At 31.4% G+C, this 26,112-nt stretch overlaps 2 protein-coding genes and 1 long non-coding RNA gene across 6 annotated transcripts in view; 1 reads left to right on the top strand and 2 right to left on the bottom strand.

Moving 5' to 3' along the window:
• Positions 1–26,112, top strand: part of LOC101899509 (centrosomal protein of 104 kDa) — a 285,464-nt gene that overhangs the window by 177,860 nt on the left and 81,492 nt on the right. The window lies entirely within an intron of this gene.
• LOC105261660 (RNA-binding protein cabeza-like) lies at positions 2,597–3,108 on the bottom strand. The gene is made up of 2 exons (XM_011293146.3): positions 2,810–3,108; positions 2,597–2,744 (listed from the first exon to the last, which is right to left on the bottom strand). Exons 1-2 carry the CDS (start codon positions 3,044–3,046, stop codon positions 2,682–2,684), a joined length of 300 nt encoding a protein of 99 aa, XP_011291448.1. The 5' UTR covers positions 3,047–3,108; the 3' UTR covers positions 2,597–2,681.
• On the bottom strand, positions 3,906–5,038 carry LOC131805857 (uncharacterized). The gene is made up of 2 exons (XR_009343861.1): positions 4,111–5,038; positions 3,906–4,049 (listed from the first exon to the last, which is right to left on the bottom strand). It is a non-coding gene; the product is annotated as an uncharacterized LOC131805857 (long non-coding RNA).

Raw genomic sequence — 26,112 nt, 5'->3', positions numbered from 1 at the left:
TTTTTAAAAAATCCACGTCTATCAATAGGCCTAAGAAAATATTTTTAAAAACATCCACATCTATAAATGGCACTTGAAAAATTATTTAAAAATCCATTCTCTTAAAAAGGAATAAATTTTTAATATATTTTATTTTTTATTTCCAGTTTTTTTTTTTTTTCATTTATATCCACGCCATTAGTCTTTCATAATATCCCAATAATTTATTTAAATACATATTTTTGAGATCGCGAACCTTTACCGGTAATGAATGCAATTTTCTCCCTTTGAGTCATGGAAGTACTTCCTTCACTTGGAATCGTGCAGATTGCCACAATAACAGCGATGAGGGTGAAAATTTGTCGAAACTTCATTGCAGCTGAGAATGTTTGCCTCTTTTTTGGAACTGGTCAACTTTAAGTCTGCGAGTCAGATGCTTTTTCTAATCATCAGCAGGTTTTAAATGAAAAGGTGACTCAGAATTTGTTAACCGTTTTTGGTTTGTGGTATACACAATAAGGTTTTTGTATGTGACAGTTGCTATAGGCAAGTTTTTCTGAAGGTCATTCAGAGGATGGACTTAAAAACTATTTTCTTAAAAAATTGACGTTTCTGGTTGAGACTTGAAAAAATATTTTCAAAAAAAAAAAAAAATCACGTCCATCTATGCGACTTAATTTTTTTACAAAATTCATCTATGGGAAGATACACGTCTATAAGTAGGTCTTGGAAAAAATATTTTAAAAAAACCACATCAAAAAATATTCCTTGGAAAAATATTTTTAAAAAATCCACGTCTATGGACGGGTCTTAGAAAACATATTTTTAAAAAATCCACGTCTATAATGGACCTTGGAAAAAATATTTTTAAAAAATCCAAGTCTATAAATGGACCTTGAAAAAAAATATTTTTTTTTAAAAAAATCCACATCTATAAATTAGCCATGGAAAAAATATTTTTAAAAAATCCAAACATGAAAAAAATATTAAAACACAATCTACATCTATAAATGGGCCTTGAAAAAAATATTTTTAAAAAATCCACGTCTATAGATGAGCTTTGAAAAAAATATTTTTAAAAAATCCACTTCTATAAATGGATCTTGAAAAAATATTTTTAAAAAATCCACGTCTAAAAATGGGTGTTGGGAATAATATTTCTAAAAAAATCCAAGTCTATAAATGGACCTTGAAAAAATATTTTTAAAAAGTCCCCGTTCATAAATTGGCCTTGTCGAAATATTTTTAAAAAATCCAAATCTATAAGTCTTAGAAAAAATATTTTAAAAAAAATCCACAGCCATAAATGGGCTTTGGAAAATATTGGTGAAAAATCCGCCTTGAAAAATATGCTTTGAAAAAAATATTTTAAAAATATCCCATCTAATAATGGGCCTTGAAAAAAAATATTTTTAAAAACTCCATGTCTATAAATGGGCCTTATAAAAAATATTTTACAAAAATCCAGGTCTTTTATAGAGTCTTGGAAAAAATATTTTTAAAAAATCCTCGTCTATAGATGGACCTTGGCAAAAATATTTTTAAAAATCCACCTTTGCAAAAATATTTTTAAAAAATGGGTGTTGGGAAAAAATATTTTTAAAAAATCCGCGTCTATAGATGGGCCTTGGCAATAATATTTTTAAAAATTCACCTTGGCAAAAATATTTTTAAAAAATGGGTGTTGGAAAAAAATATTTTAAAAAAATCCAATTTGGCAAAAATATTTTTAAAAAATGGGTATTGGAAAAAAATATTTTTAAAAAATCCACGTCTATAAATGGACTGTGGAAAAATATTTTTAAAAAAATCCACGTCTATAAATGAACCATGGAAAAATATTTTTAAAAAATCCACGTCTATAAATGGACAGTGGAAAATTGTTTTTAAAAAATCCACGTCAATAAATGAACCATGGAAAAATATTTTTAAAAAAACCACGTCTATAAATGGACAGTGGAAAAATATTTTTAAAAAAACCACGTCTATAAATGGACAGTGGAAAAATATTTTTAAAAAAACCACGTCTATAAATGGACAGTGGAAAAATATTTTTAAAAAATCCACGTCTATAAATGGACAGTGGAAAAATATTTTTAAAAAATCCACGTCTATAAATGGACAGTGGAAAAATATTTTTAAAAAAATCCACGTCTATAAATGAACCATGGAAAAATATTTTTAAAAAATCCACGTCTATAAATGGGCCTCGAAAAAATATTTTTTTAAAAATCCACATTTATGAATTAGCCTTGGAAAAAATATTTTTAAAAAATCAGGCTATGGAAAAAATATTTTTAAAAAATGCACGTCTATAAATGGACCTTAAAAAATATTTTTAAAAAATTCACGTCTATAAATGGAACTCGGAAATTTTCTTTTAAAAAATCCACGTCTGTAAATGGGAATTGGAAAAATATTTTGAAAAATTCACATATAAAAATGGGTGTTCGGAATTTTTTTTTTTTTTTAAAATCCACGTCTATAAATGTCCTTAGAATTTTTTAACCCACATCCTCGTTCATCAGTGGGACTGAATATTAAAAAAAAATAAAATATATGTAAAATTAAAAAAAAAAACCCTGCTTAGGAATTGAAATAATATTTTAAAAACAAGTCCCAAACAACCCCAGGCCAGGAAACTCGTGGCATTTTTTCTGAGGAAAATATTTATTTTTCACATTAAAAATTTTTATAAAACTTTAACCAATTTTTTGGACAAGAGCCACACCCATACCTTCAACTGCTTTGCCGCCAATATGAGCCTACAGGGGAAGGACAGAAAAAAATTAAAGCCGAAATTCCCAAAAGATTTCAAATATCTACTTACACCGGCTCTAATCAGCTCATTTGTGGTACTTCCTCCTCTACCTCCTCCTCCCCTGCCCTGTTTTCTTTTGTCCTGACCGGAGTATCTACCTCGGCCGCCGCCGCCATTACCATTTGATTTTTTCGCATACGTTTTCTTGTTTCTTCCACCATTTTGGCCACGTCTATTGGCCTCTATTTGAGTTGTGAATATGGCCATGAAGACAATTACTACCAAAAACAAATATGTGAAATTCATGATGTTTTCTATGCAAGGGGTACCAGAAGTCTGTTCAAAATTTCCTCCTAAGCTTTTCTCTTTATACTCCATAAGTGGTCACATATTGCCATGCCACTTAATGATTGATTTATCATGGATTTTAATAAACAATTATTAGTCTGTAAATAATTATGGCGACCACAGATTTAATTCTGAACTTAGTTGAGGTTAGTCATGAAGAGAAAACAATAAGTTTTCTAAAAATAAAAAAAACATAATTCTTTTGTTTTAATTTTCGAAACTGAATTTAAACAAAAATATCCAAAACCCATTAAGGGAGGTGTATATTTTTTTAAAAATATTTTTTCAAGTCCCACTGATGGACGTGGATTTTTTAAAAATATTTTTTCAAGTCCCACTGATGGACGTGGATTTTTTAAAAATATTTTTTCAAGTCCCACTGATGGACGTGGATTTTTTAAAAATATTTTTTCAAGTCCCACTGATGGACGTGGATTTTTTAAAAATATTTTTGCAAGTCCCACTGATGTACGTGGATTTTTTAAAAATATTTTTTCAAGTCCCACTGATGGACGTGGATTTTTTAAAAATATTTTTTCAAGTCCCACTGATGGACGTGGATTTTTTAAAAATATTTTTTCAAGTCCCACTGATGGACGTGGATTTTTTAAAAATATTTTTTCAAGTCCCACTGATGGACGTGGATTTTTTAAAAATATTTTTTCAAGTCCCACTGATGGACGTGGATTTTTTAAAAATATTTTTTCAAGACCCATTCATAGACGTACATTTTTTAAAATATTTTTTAGTCCCAGAATTTTTTAAAAATTATTTCCAATTCCCATTTATAGTCGTAGATTTTTATATTTCTAAAATATTTCTTTTAAATTATTTTTAATTTATTTACTCATCTTCTGATCTAAAAATATTATATCGAAATGACTTGATCATCGCTTCGAAAATATCCAACATCCTTTCATTGATGGGCTTAACCATGGGTGGGGCTCTTGAAATATAAAAACTGAAAAGAGTTTTCTTTGTTAACATCTGCTGATTTGGAATTGTGATTAAAAAAAACTCACCCTCTTGTCCCCATGCCATAATAATTGCCATTAAATTGGGTTCTAGATTCCCGGCCATGCAAGTTTGCAACCCTAGCCTCAACTTGATGGGAAAATATGATTGAGACAACTACCAGAGTAGTACTGATCCAGACAAAAGCCATTCTTAAATGAAAAGATAACCGGAGTAAAATTGCCCTGATCGATAATAAAATTTCCTTCCAATACCCCCCACACACACACAGGCCACAAAACCACAGTCGGTGGTTTGATGGAGATCAGTTGGCAAAGTTTTATATTTTTTGTGGTTGAAAAAATATTTATTTTTATATTTTTTATTAAATAAATGTAAATGGAAAAATTATTTTTTTTGTTTTCAGGTAAGTCCAAAAATTTCAAAATCAAATTGAAAAAAATTAAAAAATTATTTTTCAGGTAAGTGGATCCTTGAAATATCAAAAAAATCGACATTTCAACAAAAAAAAAAAAAAATTCTTAAAATTTGCAATTTTCAAAATCCATTTTTTATTATTTGTTATTTAATTTTATTTTTTTTATATATATATTTTATTTATTTATTTATTTTTTTTTTTTGTTTTTTAATTTATTTATTTATTTATTTATTTTTTTTTTTTTTATTTTAAATATTCCATTCCAACCCTTTATTAAATCACTTTTTCGTTGGGTTTTTTCGCTCCACTTTTAAGTTCTTTAAGGGGTTTCAGTCCCAAGGGGTTATCGCCATAACAATTTATTCCTTTGCAGCCTGGGTTCCAGTGCTGCCTCTTTCGAGCCTCGGTTATATTGTTGCCAAGTAAAGCCATAATTCCGAAGAGCAGGGTCCACAAAATCAAAACGTTCATGGTGAAAATTGTAGAGGAATAATATCGATGGCTGGCTGGTGCGATACTGTGCCAATATTTTCTAAACAACTTGGATTTAAATACTGGGTGGCGTCGATTTATTTAAAAAAAAAAAAAATTAAAAAAAATTAACAAATGATTGCGGTTTTGCAGTGACTCGCAGGGAAATTTTGAAAAATTATAAAAATATTTATATCAACCCATCTTTAAATAATACCTTCACCTATCAATGACTCACATGGAAATTTTGAAACACATCGATTATTTTTAGAAATACATTTTGGAATTAATTTTGAGGTTTTTGACAATGTGTCACAAACGTCATAAACTGTATAAAACGTGTAAAAAATCGATGATCATAAGAACAAAAGGTATGAATTGACAATAAAAATTAATAAAGAGCTGTTGTTAAGGATTATTTGAGCATTTTTGGAGTTTTTGACAAAATGTCGTAAATTGTCAAAAATGTATAAAACCTAGAAAAACTGTTCAAAATACCCTCAAACACATTTAACATATCGAGAAATAACTATTGGGATGATTTTGAAGTTTTTGACATTTTGTCAAAAACGTATAATAATGTATAAAACATGTAAAAAGTTAATTATCGAAGGAAAAAAGGTATGCAATGAAGCTAGAAATGTATAATACATCGATATTATGCTTTTTATGTAAATTTTTGGAGTTTTCGACAAAATGTCGTAAATGTCAAAAACGTCAAAAAGCTTGTAAAACTATATAAAATACCCTCAAACACTTCAATTATTCTTAGAAACAAATTTTAGAATAATTTTGAGGTTTTTGACATTGTGTAAAAAACGTCAAAAACTGTATAAAACGTGTAAAAAATGGATTATCATATGAAAATAGGTATGAATTGACAATAGAAACTAATAAAGACTGTTATTAAGGGTTGCTTGACCATTTTAGGAGTTTTTGACAAAATGTCATAAATTGTCAAAAATGTATAAAACCTAGAAAAACTGATCAAAATACCCTTGAACTTACTTAATATGCAGAGAAATAGATTTTGTGATGATTTTAAAGTTTTTGACATTTTGTCAAAAACGTATAATAATGTATAAAACATGTAAAAAGTCAATTATCGAAGGAAAAAAGTATGCAATGACGTTACAAATGGATAATACATCGATATTATGCTTTTTATATAAATTTTTGGAGTTTTCGACAAAATGTCGTAAATGTCAAAAACGTCAAAAAGCTTGTAAAGCTATATAAAATACCCTCAAATACTTGAATTTTTCTTTGAAATAAATTTTAGAATGATTTTGAGGTTTGTGATATTGTGTAAAAAACGTCATAAACTGTATAAAACGTGTAAAAAATGGATTATCAAATAAACAAAAGGTATGAATTGACAATAGAAACTAATAAAGAACTGTTAATAAGGGCTGCTTGACCATTTTTGAAGTTTTTTGACAAAATGTCGTAAATGTCAAAAATGTATAAAACCTAGAAAAACTAATCAAAATACCCTTGAACAGAAAAACCTAGAAAAACTAATCAAAATACCCTTGAACATACTTAATATGCGGAAAAATAGATTTTGTGATAATTTTGAGGTTTTTGACATTCTGTCAAAAATGTATATGAATGTATAAAACATGTAAAAAGTCAATTATCGAAGGGAAAAAGGTATGAAATGAAGTTGAAAATGGATAATACATCGATATTATGCTTTCTATGTCAATTTTTGTAGTTTTTGACAAAATGTCGTAAATGTCAAAAACGTCAAAAAGCTTGTAAAACTATATAAAATACCCTCAAATACTTGAATTTTTCTTTGAAATAAATTTTAGAATAATTTTGAGGTTTTTGACATTGTGTAAAAAACGTCATATACTGTATAAAACGTGTAAAAAATGGATTATCATATGAAAATAGATATGAATTGACAATAAAAATTAATAAAGAGCTGTTGTTAATGGTTGTTTGACAATTTTGGGAGTTTTTGACAAAATGTCGTAAATGTCAAAAATGTATAAAACCTAGAAAAACTGTTCAAAATACCCTCAAACACATTTAACATATCGAGAAATAACTATTGGGATGATTTTGAGGTTTTTGACATTCTGTCAAAAACGTATAATAGTGTATAAAACATGTAAAAAGTCGATTATCGAAGGAAAAAAGGTATGCAATTAAGCTAGAAATGTATAATACATCGATATTAGGCTGTCTATGTCAATTTTTGGAGTTTTTGACAAAATGTCGTAAATGTCAAAAACGTCAAAAAGCTTGTTAAACTCTATATAATATCCCCACAAACACTTGAATTTTCCTTTGAAACAAATTTTAGAATGATTTTGAGGTTTTTGACAATGTGTCACAAAAGTCAAAAACTGTATAAAACGTGTAAAAAATGGATTATCATATGAAAATAGGTATGTATTGACAATAAAAATTAATAAAGAGCTGTTATTAAGGATTATTTGACCATTTTAGGAGTTTTTGACAAAATGTCGTAAATGTCAAAAATGTATAAAACCTAGAAAAACTGTTCAAAATACCCTACAGACACATTTAACATATCGAGAAATAACTATTGGGATGATTTTGAGGTTTTTGACAAATTGTCAAAAACGTATAATAATGTATAAAACATGTAAAAAGTCGATTATCGAAGGGAATAAGGTATGCAATGAAGCTAGAAATGTATAATACATCGATATTATACTTTTTATGTAAATTTTTTGAGTTTTCGACAAAATGTCGTAAATGTCAAAAACGTCAAAAAGCTTGTAAAACTATATAAAATGCCCTCAAACACTTCAATTATTCTTAGAAACAAATTTTAGAATAACTTTGAGGTTTTTGACAATGTGTCACAAAAGTCAAAAACTGTATAAAACGTGTAAAAAATGGATTATCATATGAAAATAGGTATGAATTGACAATAGAAACTAATAAAGAACTGTTATTAAGGTTTGCTTGACCATTTTTGGAGTTTTTGACAAAAAGTCGTAAATTGTCAAAAATGTATAAAACCTAGAAAAAATGATCAAAATACCCTTGAACATACTTAATATGCGGAAAAAATAGATTTTGTGATGATTTTAAGGTTTTTGACATTTTGTCAAAAACGTATAATAGTGTATAAAACATGTAAAAAGTCAATTAGCGAAGGGAAAATGGTATGAAATGAAGTTGGACATGGATAATACATCGATATTATGCTTTCTACGTCCATTTTTGGGTTTTTCGACAAAATGTCGTAAATGTCAAAAACGTCAAAAAGCTTGTAAAATTATATAAAATGACCCCAAACACTTCAATTATTCTTAGAAACAATTTTTAGAATAATTTTGAGGTTTTTGACATTGTGTAACAATCGTAATAAACTGTATAAAACGTGTAAAAAATGAAAATAAATATGAATTGAAAATAAAAATTAATAAAGAGCTGTTATTTGACCATTTTAGGAGTTTTTGACAAAATGTCGTAAATGTCAAAAATGTATAAAACCTGGAAAAACTATTCAAAATATCCCTTAAACATAAGTAATATGCGGAGAAATAGATTTTGTGATGATTTTGATGTTTTTGACATTTTGTCAAAAACGTATAATAATGTATAAAACATGTAAAAAGTCTATTAGCGAAGGGAAAATGGTATGAAATGAAGTTGGAAATGGATAATACATCGATATTATGCTTTTTACGTCCTTTTTTGGGTTTTTCGACAAAATGTCGTAAATGTCAAAAACGTAAAAACTTTGTGAAACTATATAAAATACCCTCAAACACTTCAATTATTCTTAGAAACAAATTTTAGAATAATTTTGAGGTTTTTGACAATGTGTCACAAAAGTCAAAAACTGTATAAAACGTGTAAAAAATGGATTATCATACGAAAATAGGTATGTATTGACAATAGAAACTAATAAAGAACTGTTATTAAGGATTATTTGAGCATTTTTGGAGTTTTTGACAAAATGTCGTAAATTGTCAAAAATGTATAAAACCTAGAAAAACTGTTCAAAACATCCTTAAACATACTTAATATGCGGAAAAATAAAATTTTTGATGATTTTGAGGTTTTTGACATTTTGTCAAAAACGTATAATAATGTATAAAACATGTAAAAAGTCGATTATCGAAGGAAAAAAGGTATGAAATGACGTTACAAATGGATAATACATCGATATTATGCTTTCTATGTCAATTTTTGGAGTTTTTGACAAAATGTCGTAAATGTCAAAAACGTCAAAAAGCTTGTGAAACTATATAAAATGCCCTCAAACACTTGAACACTTTTGACATTGTGTAACAAACGTCATAAACTGTATAAAACTTCTAAAAAATAGATTATCAAGAAAAAAATTCGGAAAAGGAGCTAGAAGTGCATAATAAGTCGTTTTTATGGTTTTTTTGCAGTTTTAGCTAATTTGGTTTGGTTGCAAAGTTTTAGCTAATTTGGTTGGAAATTGTGGCAGAAATCTTTAAAATACCGAAAATTGGGAGGTACCTTTACAAGGGGGCTATATCAATTGGTGGACCTGTAGCGAATATTTTTTGCAAGGTGAAAACTGACCTATAGCTGACCTGATGACTCTTGAAAAAAACTATTTTTAAATTGATGGGTTTGATTCTTATAAAATAGTATTTTTAAAAAAACCGCCTTTGGCGATTCGTATAAAAAATATTTTTAAAAAATCCACGGTTTTGGCGATTCTTAAAAAATATTTTTAAAATATCCACGCCTCTGGTGACTCTTAAAAAAATATTTTTAAAATATCCACGCCTCCGGTGATTCTTCAAAAAAATATTTTTAAAATATTAATAAATTTTTAAAATATTATTAAATATTTTCAAAATACCCACGCGTCGGGTGATTGTTTCTGGTGGCTCGTGAAAAAAAATATTTTTAAAATATCCACACCTCAGGTGACTCTTGAAAAAAATATTTTTAAAATATTATTAAATTTTTGAAATATTATTAAAATATTTTCAAAATATTCACGCCTCGGGTGATTGTTACTGGCGACTTTTGAAAAAAAAATTATTTTTAAAATATCCACGCCTCGGGTGACTTCTGAAAAAAATATTTTTAAAATATCCACGCCTCTGGTGATTCTTAAAAAATATTTTTAAAATATTATTAAATTTTTAAAATATTGTTTCTGGCGACTTTTGAAAAATAAAATATTTTTAAAATATCCACGCCTCGGGTGACTTCTGAAAAAAATATTTTTAAAATATCCACGCCTCTGGTGATTCTTAAAAAAAAATATTTTTAAAATATTATTAAAATATTTTCAAAATATTCACGCCTCGGGTGATTGTTTCTGGCGACTTTTGAAAAAAAAATATTTTTAAAATACCCACGCCTCGGGTGACTCCTGACTGTTTCTGATACCTCTCGAAAAATTTTTTTTTTAAAATATCCACACCTCGGGTGACTTTTGAAAAAAATATTTTTAAAATATTAAATTTTTAAAATATTTTCAAAATACCCACGCTTCGGGTAATTGTTTCTGGTGACTCTTGAAAAAAAAATATTTTTAAAATATCCACGCTTTTGGTGATTCCTGAAAAAAAAAATATTTTCAAAATATCCACGCCTCATGTGACTCTTAAAAAAAAATAATTTTAAAAAATCGATTTTGAAACGAGTTTTTTTAAGAAAATTTTGCAGAGAACTGTTCAGGGATTCAAAAATGACTTCAAATACCTGAAAAATCTTTTCTCCAACAGTTTTCCTACTCACTCTCCTCTCAGCCCCTGCAATTATATGAATTATCATGCTTATCAATTCATAAAAATATTACTTAAAAAAATATTCAATTTTCGCCTTGCCAACAAAAAAAAAAAAAAAAATAAATAAATCCCCATTCCCCATTTTTTTCTAATTTCCAAAAAAATATTCATATCAGCTCAATTCCATATTCTCTCTCTCTCTCTCACGTACGATGACATGTATGCATGACATATCATTTTCCTAGTTCCTCAAACCCTAAAAATCGTTGGCCCTAATCTGGGGTTAGTAATGAAAAAATCTGCTCGTTTCCCTTGCTTCATCATCATCCGGTTGCTCGTCAGTGCCACCAAAAAATTGATTTCTTCAACTGGGAGGGCAATCGTGCATTACTAATATTTTGAACTTCATTCGTGGCAGGATATTTTTCTTTGTGTCTTCAAATAATTTTTTTTTTCAAATTTTAATTTTTGCTAATTTTTTTTTTCGATTTTTTAAATTGTTTTTTTTTAAATCATTTTTTTATTAATTTTTTTAAATTATTTTTTTTAAATAATTTTTTTTTAATTAATTGAAATCTTATTTCCAACATTTTTACAAATATTCATTTCGAGTTATAGGCTTTATGCCGTACATATTCCTCAGTTCGATCAACCATCTTCGATGCATATCTGGCGGCCCCTTTTGTCTGGTGAGGGGAAAAGAAGAATAGTTTTTATTATTTTTTTTGGGTTTGATTTTTTTTTTTTTTTTTTGAAAATTTAATATTTGAAAATTTAAATTTCAAAAAAAGAAATACTTACAATTCCCCTAAATCCAAATCTGCCCTCAATACCATGTCTACCAATTAGAGCCAGTAGGAAAAGGCACCAAGCGTATACTACGGTAATGTCCATGGCAGCGGAATTAATGACGCAAAATAAATATAGTTTCAAAACTGAATTTCATTTTTATAGCAAATATTTCAAAACCGCAATGGGTGTGGGGAACTAAAGCCACGTACGATTTGGGCGATACAGATGTGTGAGTAATCCGCAGTAGGTTCGATGAAACGGATTTTGAATCTATGATAAACGGATGTTATTTTGCGTTTTATGAGCTTTAGGGATATTCAAAGTGTTGACCCCTTGTGGGGGGAGGTACCGGAAGGAGTGGACCGATGTATCCCATCTTCGCAGCAGATCTTGTATTAGTAGAAATAATGGGATGTGTGAAATTTGAAGAGACCGGAATGGTTATTTAGGATTTTGTGCTCGTTTTGGTTATTCAAAATTTTGACCCTTTGTGGGGGAGGTACCAGAGGTAATGGTCCGATCTTTACCCTCTCTGTAACAGATCTTGTGTTGATGAAAATATTGAAATACATCAAGTTTGAATGAAATCGGATGTTAATTTCACGTTTTATAGGCGTTTTAGTTATTCAAAATTTTGACCCTTTGTGGGGGAGGTACCGGAAGGATTGAACCAATATATTCCATATTAACACCAGACCATGGGTTAATAAAAATATTGCGATGTGTGTAATTTGAAGACAATCGGACTCTTACTTCACATTTTATAGAAGTTATAATTATTCAAAATTTTGACCCTTTGTGGGGGAGGTACTTGATGGAATGGACCGACATTGTCCATTTTTGCACCTGACCTAGCACTGATGGAAATATTAGAATGTGCAAAGTTTGGGCAAAATCGGATCATTCCTTCTCTTTCTGTGCAGTAAAATATTTTCTTTGAAGATGTTGACCTTTTGTGGGGGAGGTACCAGAAGGAGTGGACCAATATTTCCCATCACCGAACTCGATTTTAGTTTGGTAATAATATTACGATGTATCAAGTTTGGGTGAAATCCGATACTCCCTGCGAGAGTTATCGTGTGTACCAGCCAGCCAGCCTGGCAGACAGACGGACGGTCGGACATCGCTAGATCGACTCCAAATGTCCTGAAATGGATTTGGTCCAAAGACACTTTGGGTCTAAAATTGTTATATCGATGAGGTACGTTTTGGCCGTATCAAATGATATGATACCCTATCTAGCCACACCCTCTCTTTTTATACTCTCTACAAAAACCACATCGATTGCTCTTCAGGTCCTTGAAAGTTGTCCCTTGATGACCCCACTTTTTTGATCTAAAATTGATTTTTGGAAGATATGCGGTTTGCCAGACCCTTATCTTCTGTGGTCCATTGATTAATTCTCCATTATCTCATAATTGTCAGCTAGAAGTAAATAAATCCATTTCATATCAATAGGACCTTGAATGATGTGTCCCTTGATGACCCCTCACATTTTTTCCGATCTTCGCTTATTTTTAGGAAGATATGCGGTTTGCCAGATCCTTTTTATGTTATCTCAATATTGTCAGCTAGATGTAGTATATATACCACTTGTATATACTCCTATATACCTCTTAAATTCAAGCACTTCGTCGTTCGGCAATCAAACAAATATTTGTCCGTGTAATGGATCTGATAAAACTTGCATTTGCATCGGTTCTTTTGCTGGTTTTATGGCACGCTTCTGAGACCGAGGCCGTCATAGGGGCCATCATACCTGGTTTGGTGAGTTATGGGAATATTTTCCACCATCTATCGTTTTTTGTTTTTTTTTTTCTATAATGGAACTTTAACAGATAAAAGCCGGAACTGCTGTAGCGCGAATTGGAGGCAGTACAGCCAAAGTGGGTAGTTCTGTGGGTCGTATTGGTGGTAGAGCTGCTCGATTTAGAAAAACCGCAGGCAGAATGAGACATCTTGGCAGGGCTGGCAAACAGAATGAAGAGAATAAGAGGAGGAACTAGAAAGTCGAATTTAAATAAAATTTTTGAATGTCGTACTCCCAAAAAATAAAACCAACTTCGGACAAAAAATTTCCAAAAAAAATTGTTAGTTTTAATTGGTCGATTCGGTGAATATTTAAAATATAACTTGGTTTTATAAGAACGATGCCTCCATATTAATTGACGTAAATTATATTTATGTAGCTCCCATAATACCAGAGATATTGCTAAATAAAGACAGTTGCAGAGAGAGTTGCAGTTTTTCACAAATATGAGTAATGTTTCTCAAGACACCATAACTTTTGAACTATTCGGTGAATATTTAAAATATAACTTGGTTTTGAAAGAACAATGTCTTCACGTTATCTGAAGTAAATCACACTGATGTAGCTCTCATACCAGCAGAGTTATGGTCAAATCAAGACCATTGCAGAAAATAGTCAAGTTTTTGACAAATTTGGGTATTGTTTTTCAAGACACCATAACTTTTGAACTATTCGGCAAATATTCACAATATATAGCGTTTTCAAAAGAACAATGTCTCCATGTTAATTGGTAAAAATTATATTTATGTAGCTCCCATAATACCGGAGATATGGCTAATTGAAGACAGTTGCGGAGAAAAGTGCAATTTTCGAGAAATGTGAGTATTGTTTTTCAACACCCCATAACTTGTGAACTATTCGAGTTACATTCACAAAATAAAATGGTTCTTAAAGTGCAGTGTCTCCATGCAAACGCATGTAAATTTAATGAATATAGCTCCCATAATACCAGAGATATGGGCAAATCAAGACAGTTGTTGAGAAAAGTGCAGTTTTTTATAAATTTGGGCATTGTTTTTCAAGACCCCATAACTTTTGAACTATTCGGTGCACATTCATAATATTTCCCGTTTTTCAAAGAACAGTGTCTCCGTGTTAATTGACGTAATTAACATTTATGTAGCTCCCATAATTCCAGAGATATGGCTAAATGAAGACAGTGGCGGAGAAAAGTGCAATATTCGAGAAATGTGAGTATTGTTTTTCAACACCCCATAACTTGTGAACTATTCGGAGAATATTTAAAATATAATTTGGGGCTGAAAGAACTAAATCTCAATGTTAACTGATGTAAATCACACTGATGTAGCTCTCATACCAACAGAGTTGTGGCCAAATCAAGACCGTTGCAGAGAAAAATTCAGTTTTTGACAAATTTGGGTATTGTGTTTAAAGACACCATAACTTTTGAACTATTCGGTGTACATTCAGATTATATCCAGATTTTGAAAGAACAACGTCTCCATGTTAATTGACGTAAATAACATTTATGTAGCTCCCATAATACCAGAGATATGGCTAAATAAAGACAGTTGCAGAGAAAAGTGCTATTTTCGAGATATGTGAGTATTGCTTTTCAAGACACCATAACTTGTGAACTATTAGAGATATATTCACAAAATAAAATATTTCTTAATGAACATAGATCCCATAATACTAATGAACATAGCTCCCATAATACCAGAGATATGGCTAAATTAAAAGAGGTAACGAAAAGTGTAATTTTTTGGTAATTTTTAAGTAACCATATACTAAGCCACACAACTTCTAAACTAATCTAAGTATCAACAAAAAGTAACTTAATTTTGAGTCAAGGACATCGCAGTATTCACTGATATAAATTATGTGGACCCAGTTCTAAAATTAAGATATATATGCCTCGGAAACACAGTAGCATAAATGTGTAAAAATCCTGGCCTATTTAAGTAATCACCTTCGAGAGACCATAACTTTTGAATCACTTCGAGAACTTTAACAAAACAACTTAGGCTTAAAAGAGGAATGCCTCCGTTAAAAACGATGTAAATCTCATAGACTTAGCTCTCATAATTCCAGAGATATGGCTAAATGAAAAAAAGTAACCGAAAGAGCATTTTTTTAAAGTAACCCTATTAAAAGCACCACAACTTCTAAAGTAGTCGGTGTATCAACAGAAAGTAACTGGATTTTGAATAAAGAACGACTCGGTGTTCTCTGGTAGAAATCATATGGATCCAGCTTTCAAAATAACGGATATAATCTTGATTCAATATGGATGTATAAATTTGCAAAAATCTTGGCATTTTAAAGTAACCACTTTCTAAGCACCATAACTTTTAAACTATTCTGGGTATAACCACAAAACAACTTGGAATGGAAAGAAGAATATCCCCGTGTAAATTACTGGAAATATAGTTAACTTAGCTCTTATAATACCTGAGTTATGGCAAAATGAAAAGAGATGACGAAAAGTGCCAATTTTTCGGAATTTTTGAGTAACCGTATACTAGGCCACACAACTTCTGAAATAATCGGAGTATTTACATAAAGTAAATTGATTTTCAATAAACGATGTCTCAGTGTAAATGGATGTAAATCTTGTGATTGTATCTCTCAAAATGACAGAGATATGCCTACTTTAATAAAGTTGAATAAATGTGTAATGATCCTGGCCAATTAATGTAATCATCTTCTAGAGGCCATAACTTTCGAAGAAGTTAATGTCTTTTTAAAAATTAACTGATTTATTAGAGACGTCTATCTCTGTTGTATTCGGAAAAAAACTTAGTCGGCATATCTTACAAAATACCAGAGATATTAAGAAAATAATGTCTGTATCCGAAAAGTTTCAAATTTTCGCCATTTTTTGTGTAACCATTTTCTGTGGACCACAATTTTTAAGTATACGATGAATCTGCAAATATAACTTGGGATTGAATGAAGAATATATTAGTCATCACTGATGTAAATCATGTGGACATAACTTGCATAATAAACGAGTTATAGGAAAATCTAAATATGTGACGAAAAGTGCGATACTTTTCCCATTTTCGAGTCACCATATTTCAGACACTTCAGGAGTACTCGGTATATTTTTATCAATGGAGATTTTTTAATGAAGGGGTGTAAGTCCCATGAATGTAGCTCTAAACTACCGGAGATATTTCTACATCAAGGCATGCATCAAAAAATAATACTGGAGTTGAAAATCAAGACATGTGACGAAAAATGCCAAACGCTATGCATTTTTGAGTAACTATATTCTAGATGTTTTGAGTAACTATATTCTAGATGGGTGAAATCCGATACTCCCTGCGAGAGTTATCGTGTGTACCAGCCAGCCAGCCTGGCAGACAGACGGACGGTCGGACATCGCTAGATCGACTCCAAATGTCCTGAAATGGATTTGGTCCAAAGACACTTTGGGTCTAAAATTGTTATATCGATGAGGTACGTTTTGGCCGTATCAAATGATATGATACCCTATCTAGCCACACCCTCTCTTTTTATACTCTCTACAAAAACCACATCGATTGCTCTTCAGGTCCTTGAAAGTTGTCCCTTGATGACCCCACTTTTTTGATCTAAAATTGATTTTTGGAAGATATGCGGTTTGCCAGACCCTTATCTTCTGTGGTCCATTGATTAATTCTCCATTATCTCATAATTGTCAGCTAGAAGTAAATAAATCCATTTCATATCAATAGGACCTTGAATGATGTGTCCCTTGATGACCCCTCACATTTTTTCCGATCTTCGCTTATTTTTAGGAAGATATGCGGTTTGCCAGATCCTTTTTATGTTATCTCAATATTGTCAGCTAGATGTAGTATATATACCACTTGTATATACTCCTATATACCTCTTAAATTCAAGCACTTCGTCGTTCGGCAATCAAACAAATATTTGTCCGTGTAATGGATCTGATAAAACTTGCATTTGCATCGGTTCTTTTGCTGGTTTTATGGCACGCTTCTGAGACCGAGGCCGTCATAGGGGCCATCATACCTGGTTTGGTGAGTTATGGGAATATTTTCCACCATCTATCGTTTTTTGTTTTTTTTTTCTATAATGGAACTTTAACAGATAAAAGCCGGAACTGCTGTAGCGCGAATTGGAGGCAGTACAGCCAAAGTGGGTAGTTCTGTGGGTCGTATTGGTGGTAGAGCTGCTCGATTTAGAAAAACCGCAGGCAGAATGAGACATCTTGGCAGGGCTGGCAAACAGAATGAAGAGAATAAGAGGAGGAACTAGAAAGTCGAATTTAAATAAAATTTTTGAATGTCGTACTCCCAAAAAATAAAACCAACTTCGGACAAAAAATTTCCAAAAAAAATTGTTAGTTTTAATTGGTCGATTCGGTGAATATTTAAAATATAACTTGGTTTTATAAGAACGATGCCTCCATATTAATTGACGTAAATTATATTTATGTAGCTCCCATAATACCAGAGATATTGCTAAATAAAGACAGTTGCAGAGAGAGTTGCAGTTTTTCACAAATATGAGTAATGTTTCTCAAGACACCATAACTTTTGAACTATTCGGTGAATATTTAAAATATAACTTGGTTTTGAAAGAACAATGTCTTCACGTTATCTGAAGTAAATCACACTGATGTAGCTCTCATACCAGCAGAGTTATGGTCAAATCAAGACCATTGCAGAAAATAGTCAAGTTTTTGACAAATTTGGGTATTGTTTTTCAAGACACCATAACTTTTGAACTATTCGGCAAATATTCACAATATATAGCGTTTTCAAAAGAACAATGTCTCCATGTTAATTGGTAAAAATTATATTTATGTAGCTCCCATAATACCGGAGATATGGCTAATTGAAGACAGTTGCGGAGAAAAGTGCAATTTTCGAGAAATGTGAGTATTGTTTTTCAACACCCCATAACTTGTGAACTATTCGAGTTACATTCACAAAATAAAATGGTTCTTAAAGTGCAGTGTCTCCATGCAAACGCATGTAAATTTAATGAATATAGCTCCCATAATACCAGAGATATGGGCAAATCAAGACAGTTGTTGAGAAAAGTGCAGTTTTTTATAAATTTGGGCATTGTTTTTCAAGACCCCATAACTTTTGAACTATTCGGTGCACATTCATAATATTTCCCGTTTTTCAAAGAACAGTGTCTCCGTGTTAATTGACGTAATTAACATTTATGTAGCTCCCATAATTCCAGAGATATGGCTAAATGAAGACAGTGGCGGAGAAAAGTGCAATATTCGAGAAATGTGAGTATTGTTTTTCAACACCCCATAACTTGTGAACTATTCGGAGAATATTTAAAATATAATTTGGGGCTGAAAGAACTAAATCTCAATGTTAACTGATGTAAATCACACTGATGTAGCTCTCATACCAACAGAGTTGTGGCCAAATCAAGACCGTTGCAGAGAAAAATTCAGTTTTTGACAAATTTGGGTATTGTGTTTAAAGACACCATAACTTTTGAACTATTCGGTGTACATTCAGATTATATCCAGATTTTGAAAGAACAACGTCTCCATGTTAATTGACGTAAATAACATTTATGTAGCTCCCATAATACCAGAGATATGGCTAAATAAAGACAGTTGCAGAGAAAAGTGCTATTTTCGAGATATGTGAGTATTGCTTTTCAAGACACCATAACTTGTGAACTATTAGAGATATATTCACAAAATAAAATATTTCTTAATGAACATAGATCCCATAATACTAATGAACATAGCTCCCATAATACCAGAGATATGGCTAAATTAAAAGAGGTAACGAAAAGTGTAATTTTTTGGTAATTTTTAAGTAACCATATACTAAGCCACACAACTTCTAAACTAATCTAAGTATCAACAAAAAGTAACTTAATTTTGAGTCAAGGACATCGCAGTATTCACTGATATAAATTATGTGGACCCAGTTCTAAAATTAAGATATATATGCCTCGGAAACACAGTAGCATAAATGTGTAAAAATCCTGGCCTATTTAAGTAATCACCTTCGAGAGACCATAACTTTTGAATCACTTCGAGAACTTTAACAAAACAACTTAGGCTTAAAAGAGGAATGCCTCCGTTAAAAACGATGTAAATCTCATAGACTTAGCTCTCATAATTCCAGAGATATGGCTAAATGAAAAAAAGTAACCGAAAGAGCATTTTTTTAAAGTAACCCTATTAAAAGCACCACAACTTCTAAAGTAGTCGGTGTATCAACAGAAAGTAACTGGATTTTGAATAAAGAACGACTCGGTGTTCTCTGGTAGAAATCATATGGATCCAGCTTTCAAAATAACGGATATAATCTTGATTCAATATGGATGTATAAATTTGCAAAAATCTTGGCATTTTAAAGTAACCACTTTCTAAGCACCATAACTTTTAAACTATTCTGGGTATAACCACAAAACAACTTGGAATGGAAAGAAGAATATCCCCGTGTAAATTACTGGAAATATAGTTAACTTAGCTCTTATAATACCTGAGTTATGGCAAAATGAAAAGAGATGACGAAAAGTGCCAATTTTTCGGAATTTTTGAGTAACCGTATACTAGGCCACACAACTTCTGAAATAATCGGAGTATTTACATAAAGTAAATTGATTTTCAATAAACGATGTCTCAGTGTAAATGGATGTAAATCTTGTGATTGTATCTCTCAAAATGACAGAGATATGCCTACTTTAATAAAGTTGAATAAATGTGTAATGATCCTGGCCAATTAATGTAATCATCTTCTAGAGGCCATAACTTTCGAAGAAGTTAATGTCTTTTTAAAAATTAACTGATTTATTAGAGACGTCTATCTCTGTTGTATTCGGAAAAAAACTTAGTCGGCATATCTTACAAAATACCAGAGATATTAAGAAAATAATGTCTGTATCCGAAAAGTTTCAAATTTTCGCCATTTTTTGTGTAACCATTTTCTGTGGACCACAATTTTTAAGTATACGATGAATCTGCAAATATAACTTGGGATTGAATGAAGAATATATTAGTCATCACTGATGTAAATCATGTGGACATAACTTGCATAATAAACGAGTTATAGGAAAATCTAAATATGTGACGAAAAGTGCGATACTTTTCCCATTTTCGAGTCACCATATTTCAGACACTTCAGGAGTACTCGGTATATTTTTATCAATGGAGATTTTTTAATGAAGGGGTGTAAGTCCCATGAATGTAGCTCTAAACTACCGGAGATATTTCTACATCAAGGCATGCATCAAAAAATAATACTGGAGTTGAAAATCAAGACATGTGACGAAAAATGCCAAACGCTATGCATTTTTGAGTAACTATATTCTAGATGTTATAACTTTGGAAGTACTCGAAATATTTTTAACAAAGGATATTTTTTTATTGAAGGAGATTTTCGTAGTGCAGGTGTGTAAGTCCCATGAATGTAGCTCATAAACTACCTGAGATATTTTTACACCTGGGCATGCATCAAAAAATGTTAATTATTTAAATTTTTGAGTAACCGTTTCTAATAGACAATAACTAGTAAAGTATTCAAGAGACTCTCATGAAAATACAAGGCTCATAGAAAGCAGAAGGTCCGTTCTTCACATTAATGCAAAATTACATTGATGTAACTCTTTAGGTTCCTGAGATATGGTCACACTACGACAATTGTTGAAATTTCTCAAATTTAGAATATTTTTGGGTAACAATATTATAGACACCACAATTTCTTAGGGTATTGGTCTTTCACAATGAAATGATCTAATCTTGGAAGAAGGATACCCCAGCTTTATATTTATGTAAATTGCATTGATACAACTCTTTATGTTCCGGAGATATGGTAAAGTTAAGACATTTGTTGAACTGAACCAAATTATTGACGGCTTTTGGTAACCATATTATAGACACCACAACTTTTAAAGTAATCGGGTTTTCGCAATGAAATACCTTGGTTTGGAAAAAAAGAATGTCTTAGCTTTACGAAAATGTAAACTACATTGAGGTATCTCTTTAAATTCCCGAGTTATAGCAAAGTTAAGACAATTGTTAAAATTACCCAAATTTCCACATTTTTGAGTAACCACATTCTAGACTCCAAATCTTCTAAAGTAATTGGTGTTTCATAATGAAATAATTTTGGTCCGGGAAAAGGAAATGTCTTAACTTTACGAAAATGTAAATTACATTGATGTAACTCTGTTTGTTCCCTAGATATGGGGAAATGAAGACAATTGTTGAATTTACACAAATTTTGGACATTTTTGGGTAACCACATTCTAGATACCACATCTTCTAAAGTAGTCGGTGTTTCGCAAAGAAATGACTTGTTTTTGAAGGAAGGATATCTCAGGATTACACCGATGTAAATAAAGTTTAACTAACTCTTAATGTTGCCAAGATATGGGGAAGTGAAGACATTTGTTGAATTTACGCCAATTTTGGACATTTTTGGGTAACCACATTCTAGACACCACAAATTCTGTAGTAATTGATACTACGCAATAAAATGATTGGATCTTGAAAGGAGAATATCTCAGCTTTACTCTGATGTAAATTACATTGAGGTAACCCCCCAAGTTCCCGAGTTATGGCGAAGTTAAAACAATTGTCAACATTTCCCAAATTTAGGTTATTTTTGGGTAACCATATTCTAGATTCCACATCTTCTAAAGTAATTGGTGTTTCACAATGAAATACTTTGGTCCGGGAAAAAAGAATGTCTTAGCTTTACGAAAATGTAAATTACATTGATGTAACTCTGTATGTCCCCGAGATATGGGGAAGTGTAGACAATTGTTTAATTTACACAAATTTTGGACATTTTTGGGTAACCATATTCTAGATTCCACATCTTCTAAAGTAATTGGTGTTTCACAATGAAATACTTTGGTCCGGGAAAAAAGAATGTCTTAGCTTTACGAAAAAGTAAATTACATAGATGTAACTCTGTATGTTCCCGAGATATGGGGAAGTGTAGACAATTGTTGAATTTACACAAATTTTGGACATTTTTGGGTAAGCACAATTTAGATACCACAAATTCTAAAGTAATCGGTACTACCCAATAAAATGACTTGATCTTGAAAGGAGGATATCTCAGCTTCACTCTGATGTAAATTACATTAAGGTAACCCTTTATGTTCCCGAGTTATGGCGAAGTTAAGAACATTGTTGAAGTTGCCCAAATTTAGGAAATTTTTGGGTAACCACATTCTAGATTCCACATCTTCTAAAGTAATTGGAGTTTCACAATGAAATACTTTGGTCCGGGAAAAAAGAATGTCTTAGCTTTACGAAAATTCTAGATTCCACATCTTCTAAAGTAATCGGTGTTTCGCAAAGAAATGACTTGTTTTTGAAGGAAGGATATCTCAGGTTTACATTGATGTCAATCAGATTAATGTAACTTCCAATATTCCCGAGTTATGGCGAAATTAAAACAATTGTTGAAATTTCCCAAATGTAGGATATTTATGGGTAAACACATTTTAGATACCGCAAATTATTAAGCAATCGGCACTACGCAATAAAATGATTGGATCTTGAAAGGAGAATTTCTCTGCTTTACTCTGATGTAAATTACATTAAGGTAACCCTTTAAGTTCCCGAGTTATGGCGAAGTAATCCCATTATTGAAGAGTCCCAAATTTAGGACATTTTTGAGTAACCACATTCTAGCCTCTACATCTTCTAAAGTAATTGGTGCTTCGCAATGAAATAACTTGATCTTGAAAGAAGGATACCTCAGCTTTACAATAATGTAAATTGAATGGATGTAACTCTCAAAATTCCCGAGTTATGGCAATGTTAAGACAATTGTTGAAATTACGCCAATTTTGGAAATTTTTCAGTAACCACATTCTAGTAGAATTTACACAAATTTTGGACATTTTTGGGTAACCACATTCTGGATTCCACATCTTCTAAAGTAGTCGGTGTTTCGCAATGGAATGACTTGTTCTTTAAAGAAGGATATCTCAGGATTACTCCGATGTAAATAAAGTTTAAATAACTCTTAATGTTCCCGAGATATGGTAAGTTAGGACAATTGTTGAATTTAACCAAATTTTGGAAATTTTTGGGTAACCACATTCTAGACACGACAACTTCCGAAGTAATCCCTTTTTTCGCAATGAAATGACTTGATCTTGAAAGGAGAATATCTCTGCTTTACTCTGATGTAAATTACATTGTGGTAACCCTTTAAGTTCCCGAGTTATGGCGAAGTTAAAACCGTTGTTGAAGTTTCCCAAATTAAGGACATTTTTGAGTAGCCACATTCTAGACTCCACATCTTCTAAAGTAATTGGTGTTTCGCAATGAAATACTTTGGTCCGGGAAAAAAGAATGTCTTATGTAAATTACATTGATGTAACTCTGTATGTTCCCGAGATATGGGGAAGTGAAGACAATTGTTGAATTTACACAAATTTAGGTTATTTTTGGGTAACCACAATTTAGATACCACAAATTCTAAAGTAATCGGTACCACGCAATAAAATGATTGGATCTTGAAAGAAGGATATCTCAGCTTTAATCTGATGTAAATTACATTGAGGTAACCCTTTAAGTTCCCGAGTTATGGCGAAGTTAAACCCATTGTTGAAGTTTCCCAAATTTAGGACATTTTTGAGTAACCACATTCTAGCCTCTACATCTTCTAAAGTAATTGGTGCTTCGCAATGAAATAACTTGATCTTGAAAGAAGGATACCCCAGTTTCCCAGTGCCGTAACTTCTCAAGTACCCGGTATAATTTAAAGATGCAATTTGTTTCCAAGCCTGTACGTCTCAGTTTTAAAATATTCCGAACTCTGAGATTTCCTTTTTCGAAAATTATCCTCTAAAAAATACGAACAAAGATTTCAAAAAAATTTGAATTTTCTTATATCTCTAGACAGCCAATTAAGTGTCCGTTTATTGCCCGTTTTCGTAGCCACGTATCTGTATCTCTTGGATTATCTTTAGAGAAACTTGGAATTATTGTTTGAGAAATTTCTACGGCCAATAATTTTCAATTTCGAGAGCCATGTCTGGAATCGTAATTTACAGATATAATTATTTTGAAATTTATGCATTTGATATTTATGCATATTTTTTCCATACATAAAATGGTTGTGGTCCAACTGCTCATAAATTATTATTCAAGTCACGTCCCCTAAATTGGTATTCAATAAATTGAGAATCTTAGAAATAATTTCAGTATATGAAATCTTCAGTTTAACTTCACACCTTAAGCTAAAAGGTGGCAAGTCCCATAAAACGATATTTTCAATGAAAATTTTCCTAGCATCATTTTTATCACTTATCCTACTGCTTATGGGCCATGGGTTCATGCAGGTTGAGGCCTTTAATCTCTTCGGTGGTTTCGTAAGTATTTGGAAACAAAAACAAATTATCCTTAAAAATTAATTGTGTATCCTTCTTTAGGGAAGATTTTCAAATAGTATCGGTAAATCCTTTGCCTCGACCGTGGGTAGGTCGTCACAGCGTGGGGTGGACAAAATTGCCGGAAAGGTAGTCGAAAGAAATGTCAATATGATAAATCGTTATGCGGAAAATGATAATGGTTATTAAAATTGTTGCTGGTTAAATAAATCTTCGAAAAAAAAAATAGTTGTTTATTCCTGGGTACATTGTAAGATAAATATGAATAGCTCATATCCCGAGCATTTTACAACCGGACATCGATGTAAAGGTAAGACGTCCTGTTTTCAAAATCAATTTATTTTACAGTGATACATGCAAAACTTTAGGAGTTATGGCCTGAAGAAAGTGATTACTTAAAAATATCCAGAAATTAGCTATGTCTAACACCCCCTATGCATATGACCATATCTTTACTATTCATCGAGATATTATCACCTGGCTTGGGCCAATGTAAAAACCTCTCGCTTCCTTTCAAAATCATGCCACTTCATGAAAATCCACCAAGAACTTAAGAAGTTCTGACATTTGGAGGCAGGTTACTTAAAAATGCCAAGAGTTTGGCATTTACCACCCTCGGTCTTCATGTCGCCATAACTCATAAACCTTAAGAGCCTCATCAATCTAATTTACCTCAATGTAAAGGCCATTCATTCTACTCTCTAAATAAAGTAATTTGTCTAAGATAGACAGAGTACTTTAGAGTTATGCCCCATAGAAAGAGATTACTCAAAAGTGCTAAAAATTTAGCTAAGTTTTGCACCCAACAAAGTCGAACCATATCTCTTGTATTTTATGAGCTACTTTCACATAATTTCATCAGAGTAAAACGAAGAAGCTCTTTTTTAAAAGCCGCCTTATTTTTCAAGAAAACACAGAATAGCTTGGAAGTTATGGCGTATTGAATGTGGTTACCCAATAATATTAAAAAAATGGATAAAATCTACACCTGCCACAGTTGAACTATATCTGTTGTATTTTGTGAGCTACCTCCACATAATTTCACCAAGTAAAACTGTGATGTTCTTCTCTAAAATCCGCCTTATTTTTCGAGAATACACGGAAGAGTTTAGAAGTTATGGCTTATTGCATGTGGTTACCCAATTATGTTGAAAATTTGGCAGAGATCGACACACGACAAAGTTGAACCATAACTTTTGTATTTTGTGAGCTATTTCCTCTTAATTTCATCAGAGTAAATCGCTACTACTCTGTTTTAAAATTCCCCTTATTTTTCTAGAATACAATAAATAGTTTGGAAGTTATGGTCTAAAAATAATGGTTACTCAAAAAAAACCAAAATTAGTCTATGTTTGACATCTGTCAGAATTTAACCATATCTCTGGCGTTTTACGAGCAACATCCACATATTTCAATCCACAGACCACACAAATGTCGTTCCTCAAAATCTAAATTCGATTGCAAAGATACATCGGCTAACTATCAAGTTATGTCCCTAAAAATGTGATTA

This window comes from Musca domestica, unplaced genomic scaffold (genome assembly GCF_030504385.1).
Source record: "Musca domestica strain aabys unplaced genomic scaffold, Musca_domestica.polishedcontigs.V.1.1 62, whole genome shotgun sequence".
Taxonomy (NCBI): Eukaryota; Metazoa; Arthropoda; class Insecta; order Diptera; family Muscidae; genus Musca; species Musca domestica.
This window is presented reverse-complemented; position numbering and strand designations above follow the sequence as displayed.

Bases quoted from the DNA above. Each gene is read 5' to 3' on its own strand.
- LOC105261660 (XM_011293146.3), bottom strand. From the start codon at position 3,046: ATGAATTTCACATATTTGTTTTTGGTAGTAATTGTCTTCATGGCCATA. The intron at 2,745-2,809 runs GTAAGTAGATAT...CTTCCCCTGTAG, and splicing joins ATGAGCTGATTAGAGCCGGT to GCTCATATTGGCGGCAAAGC.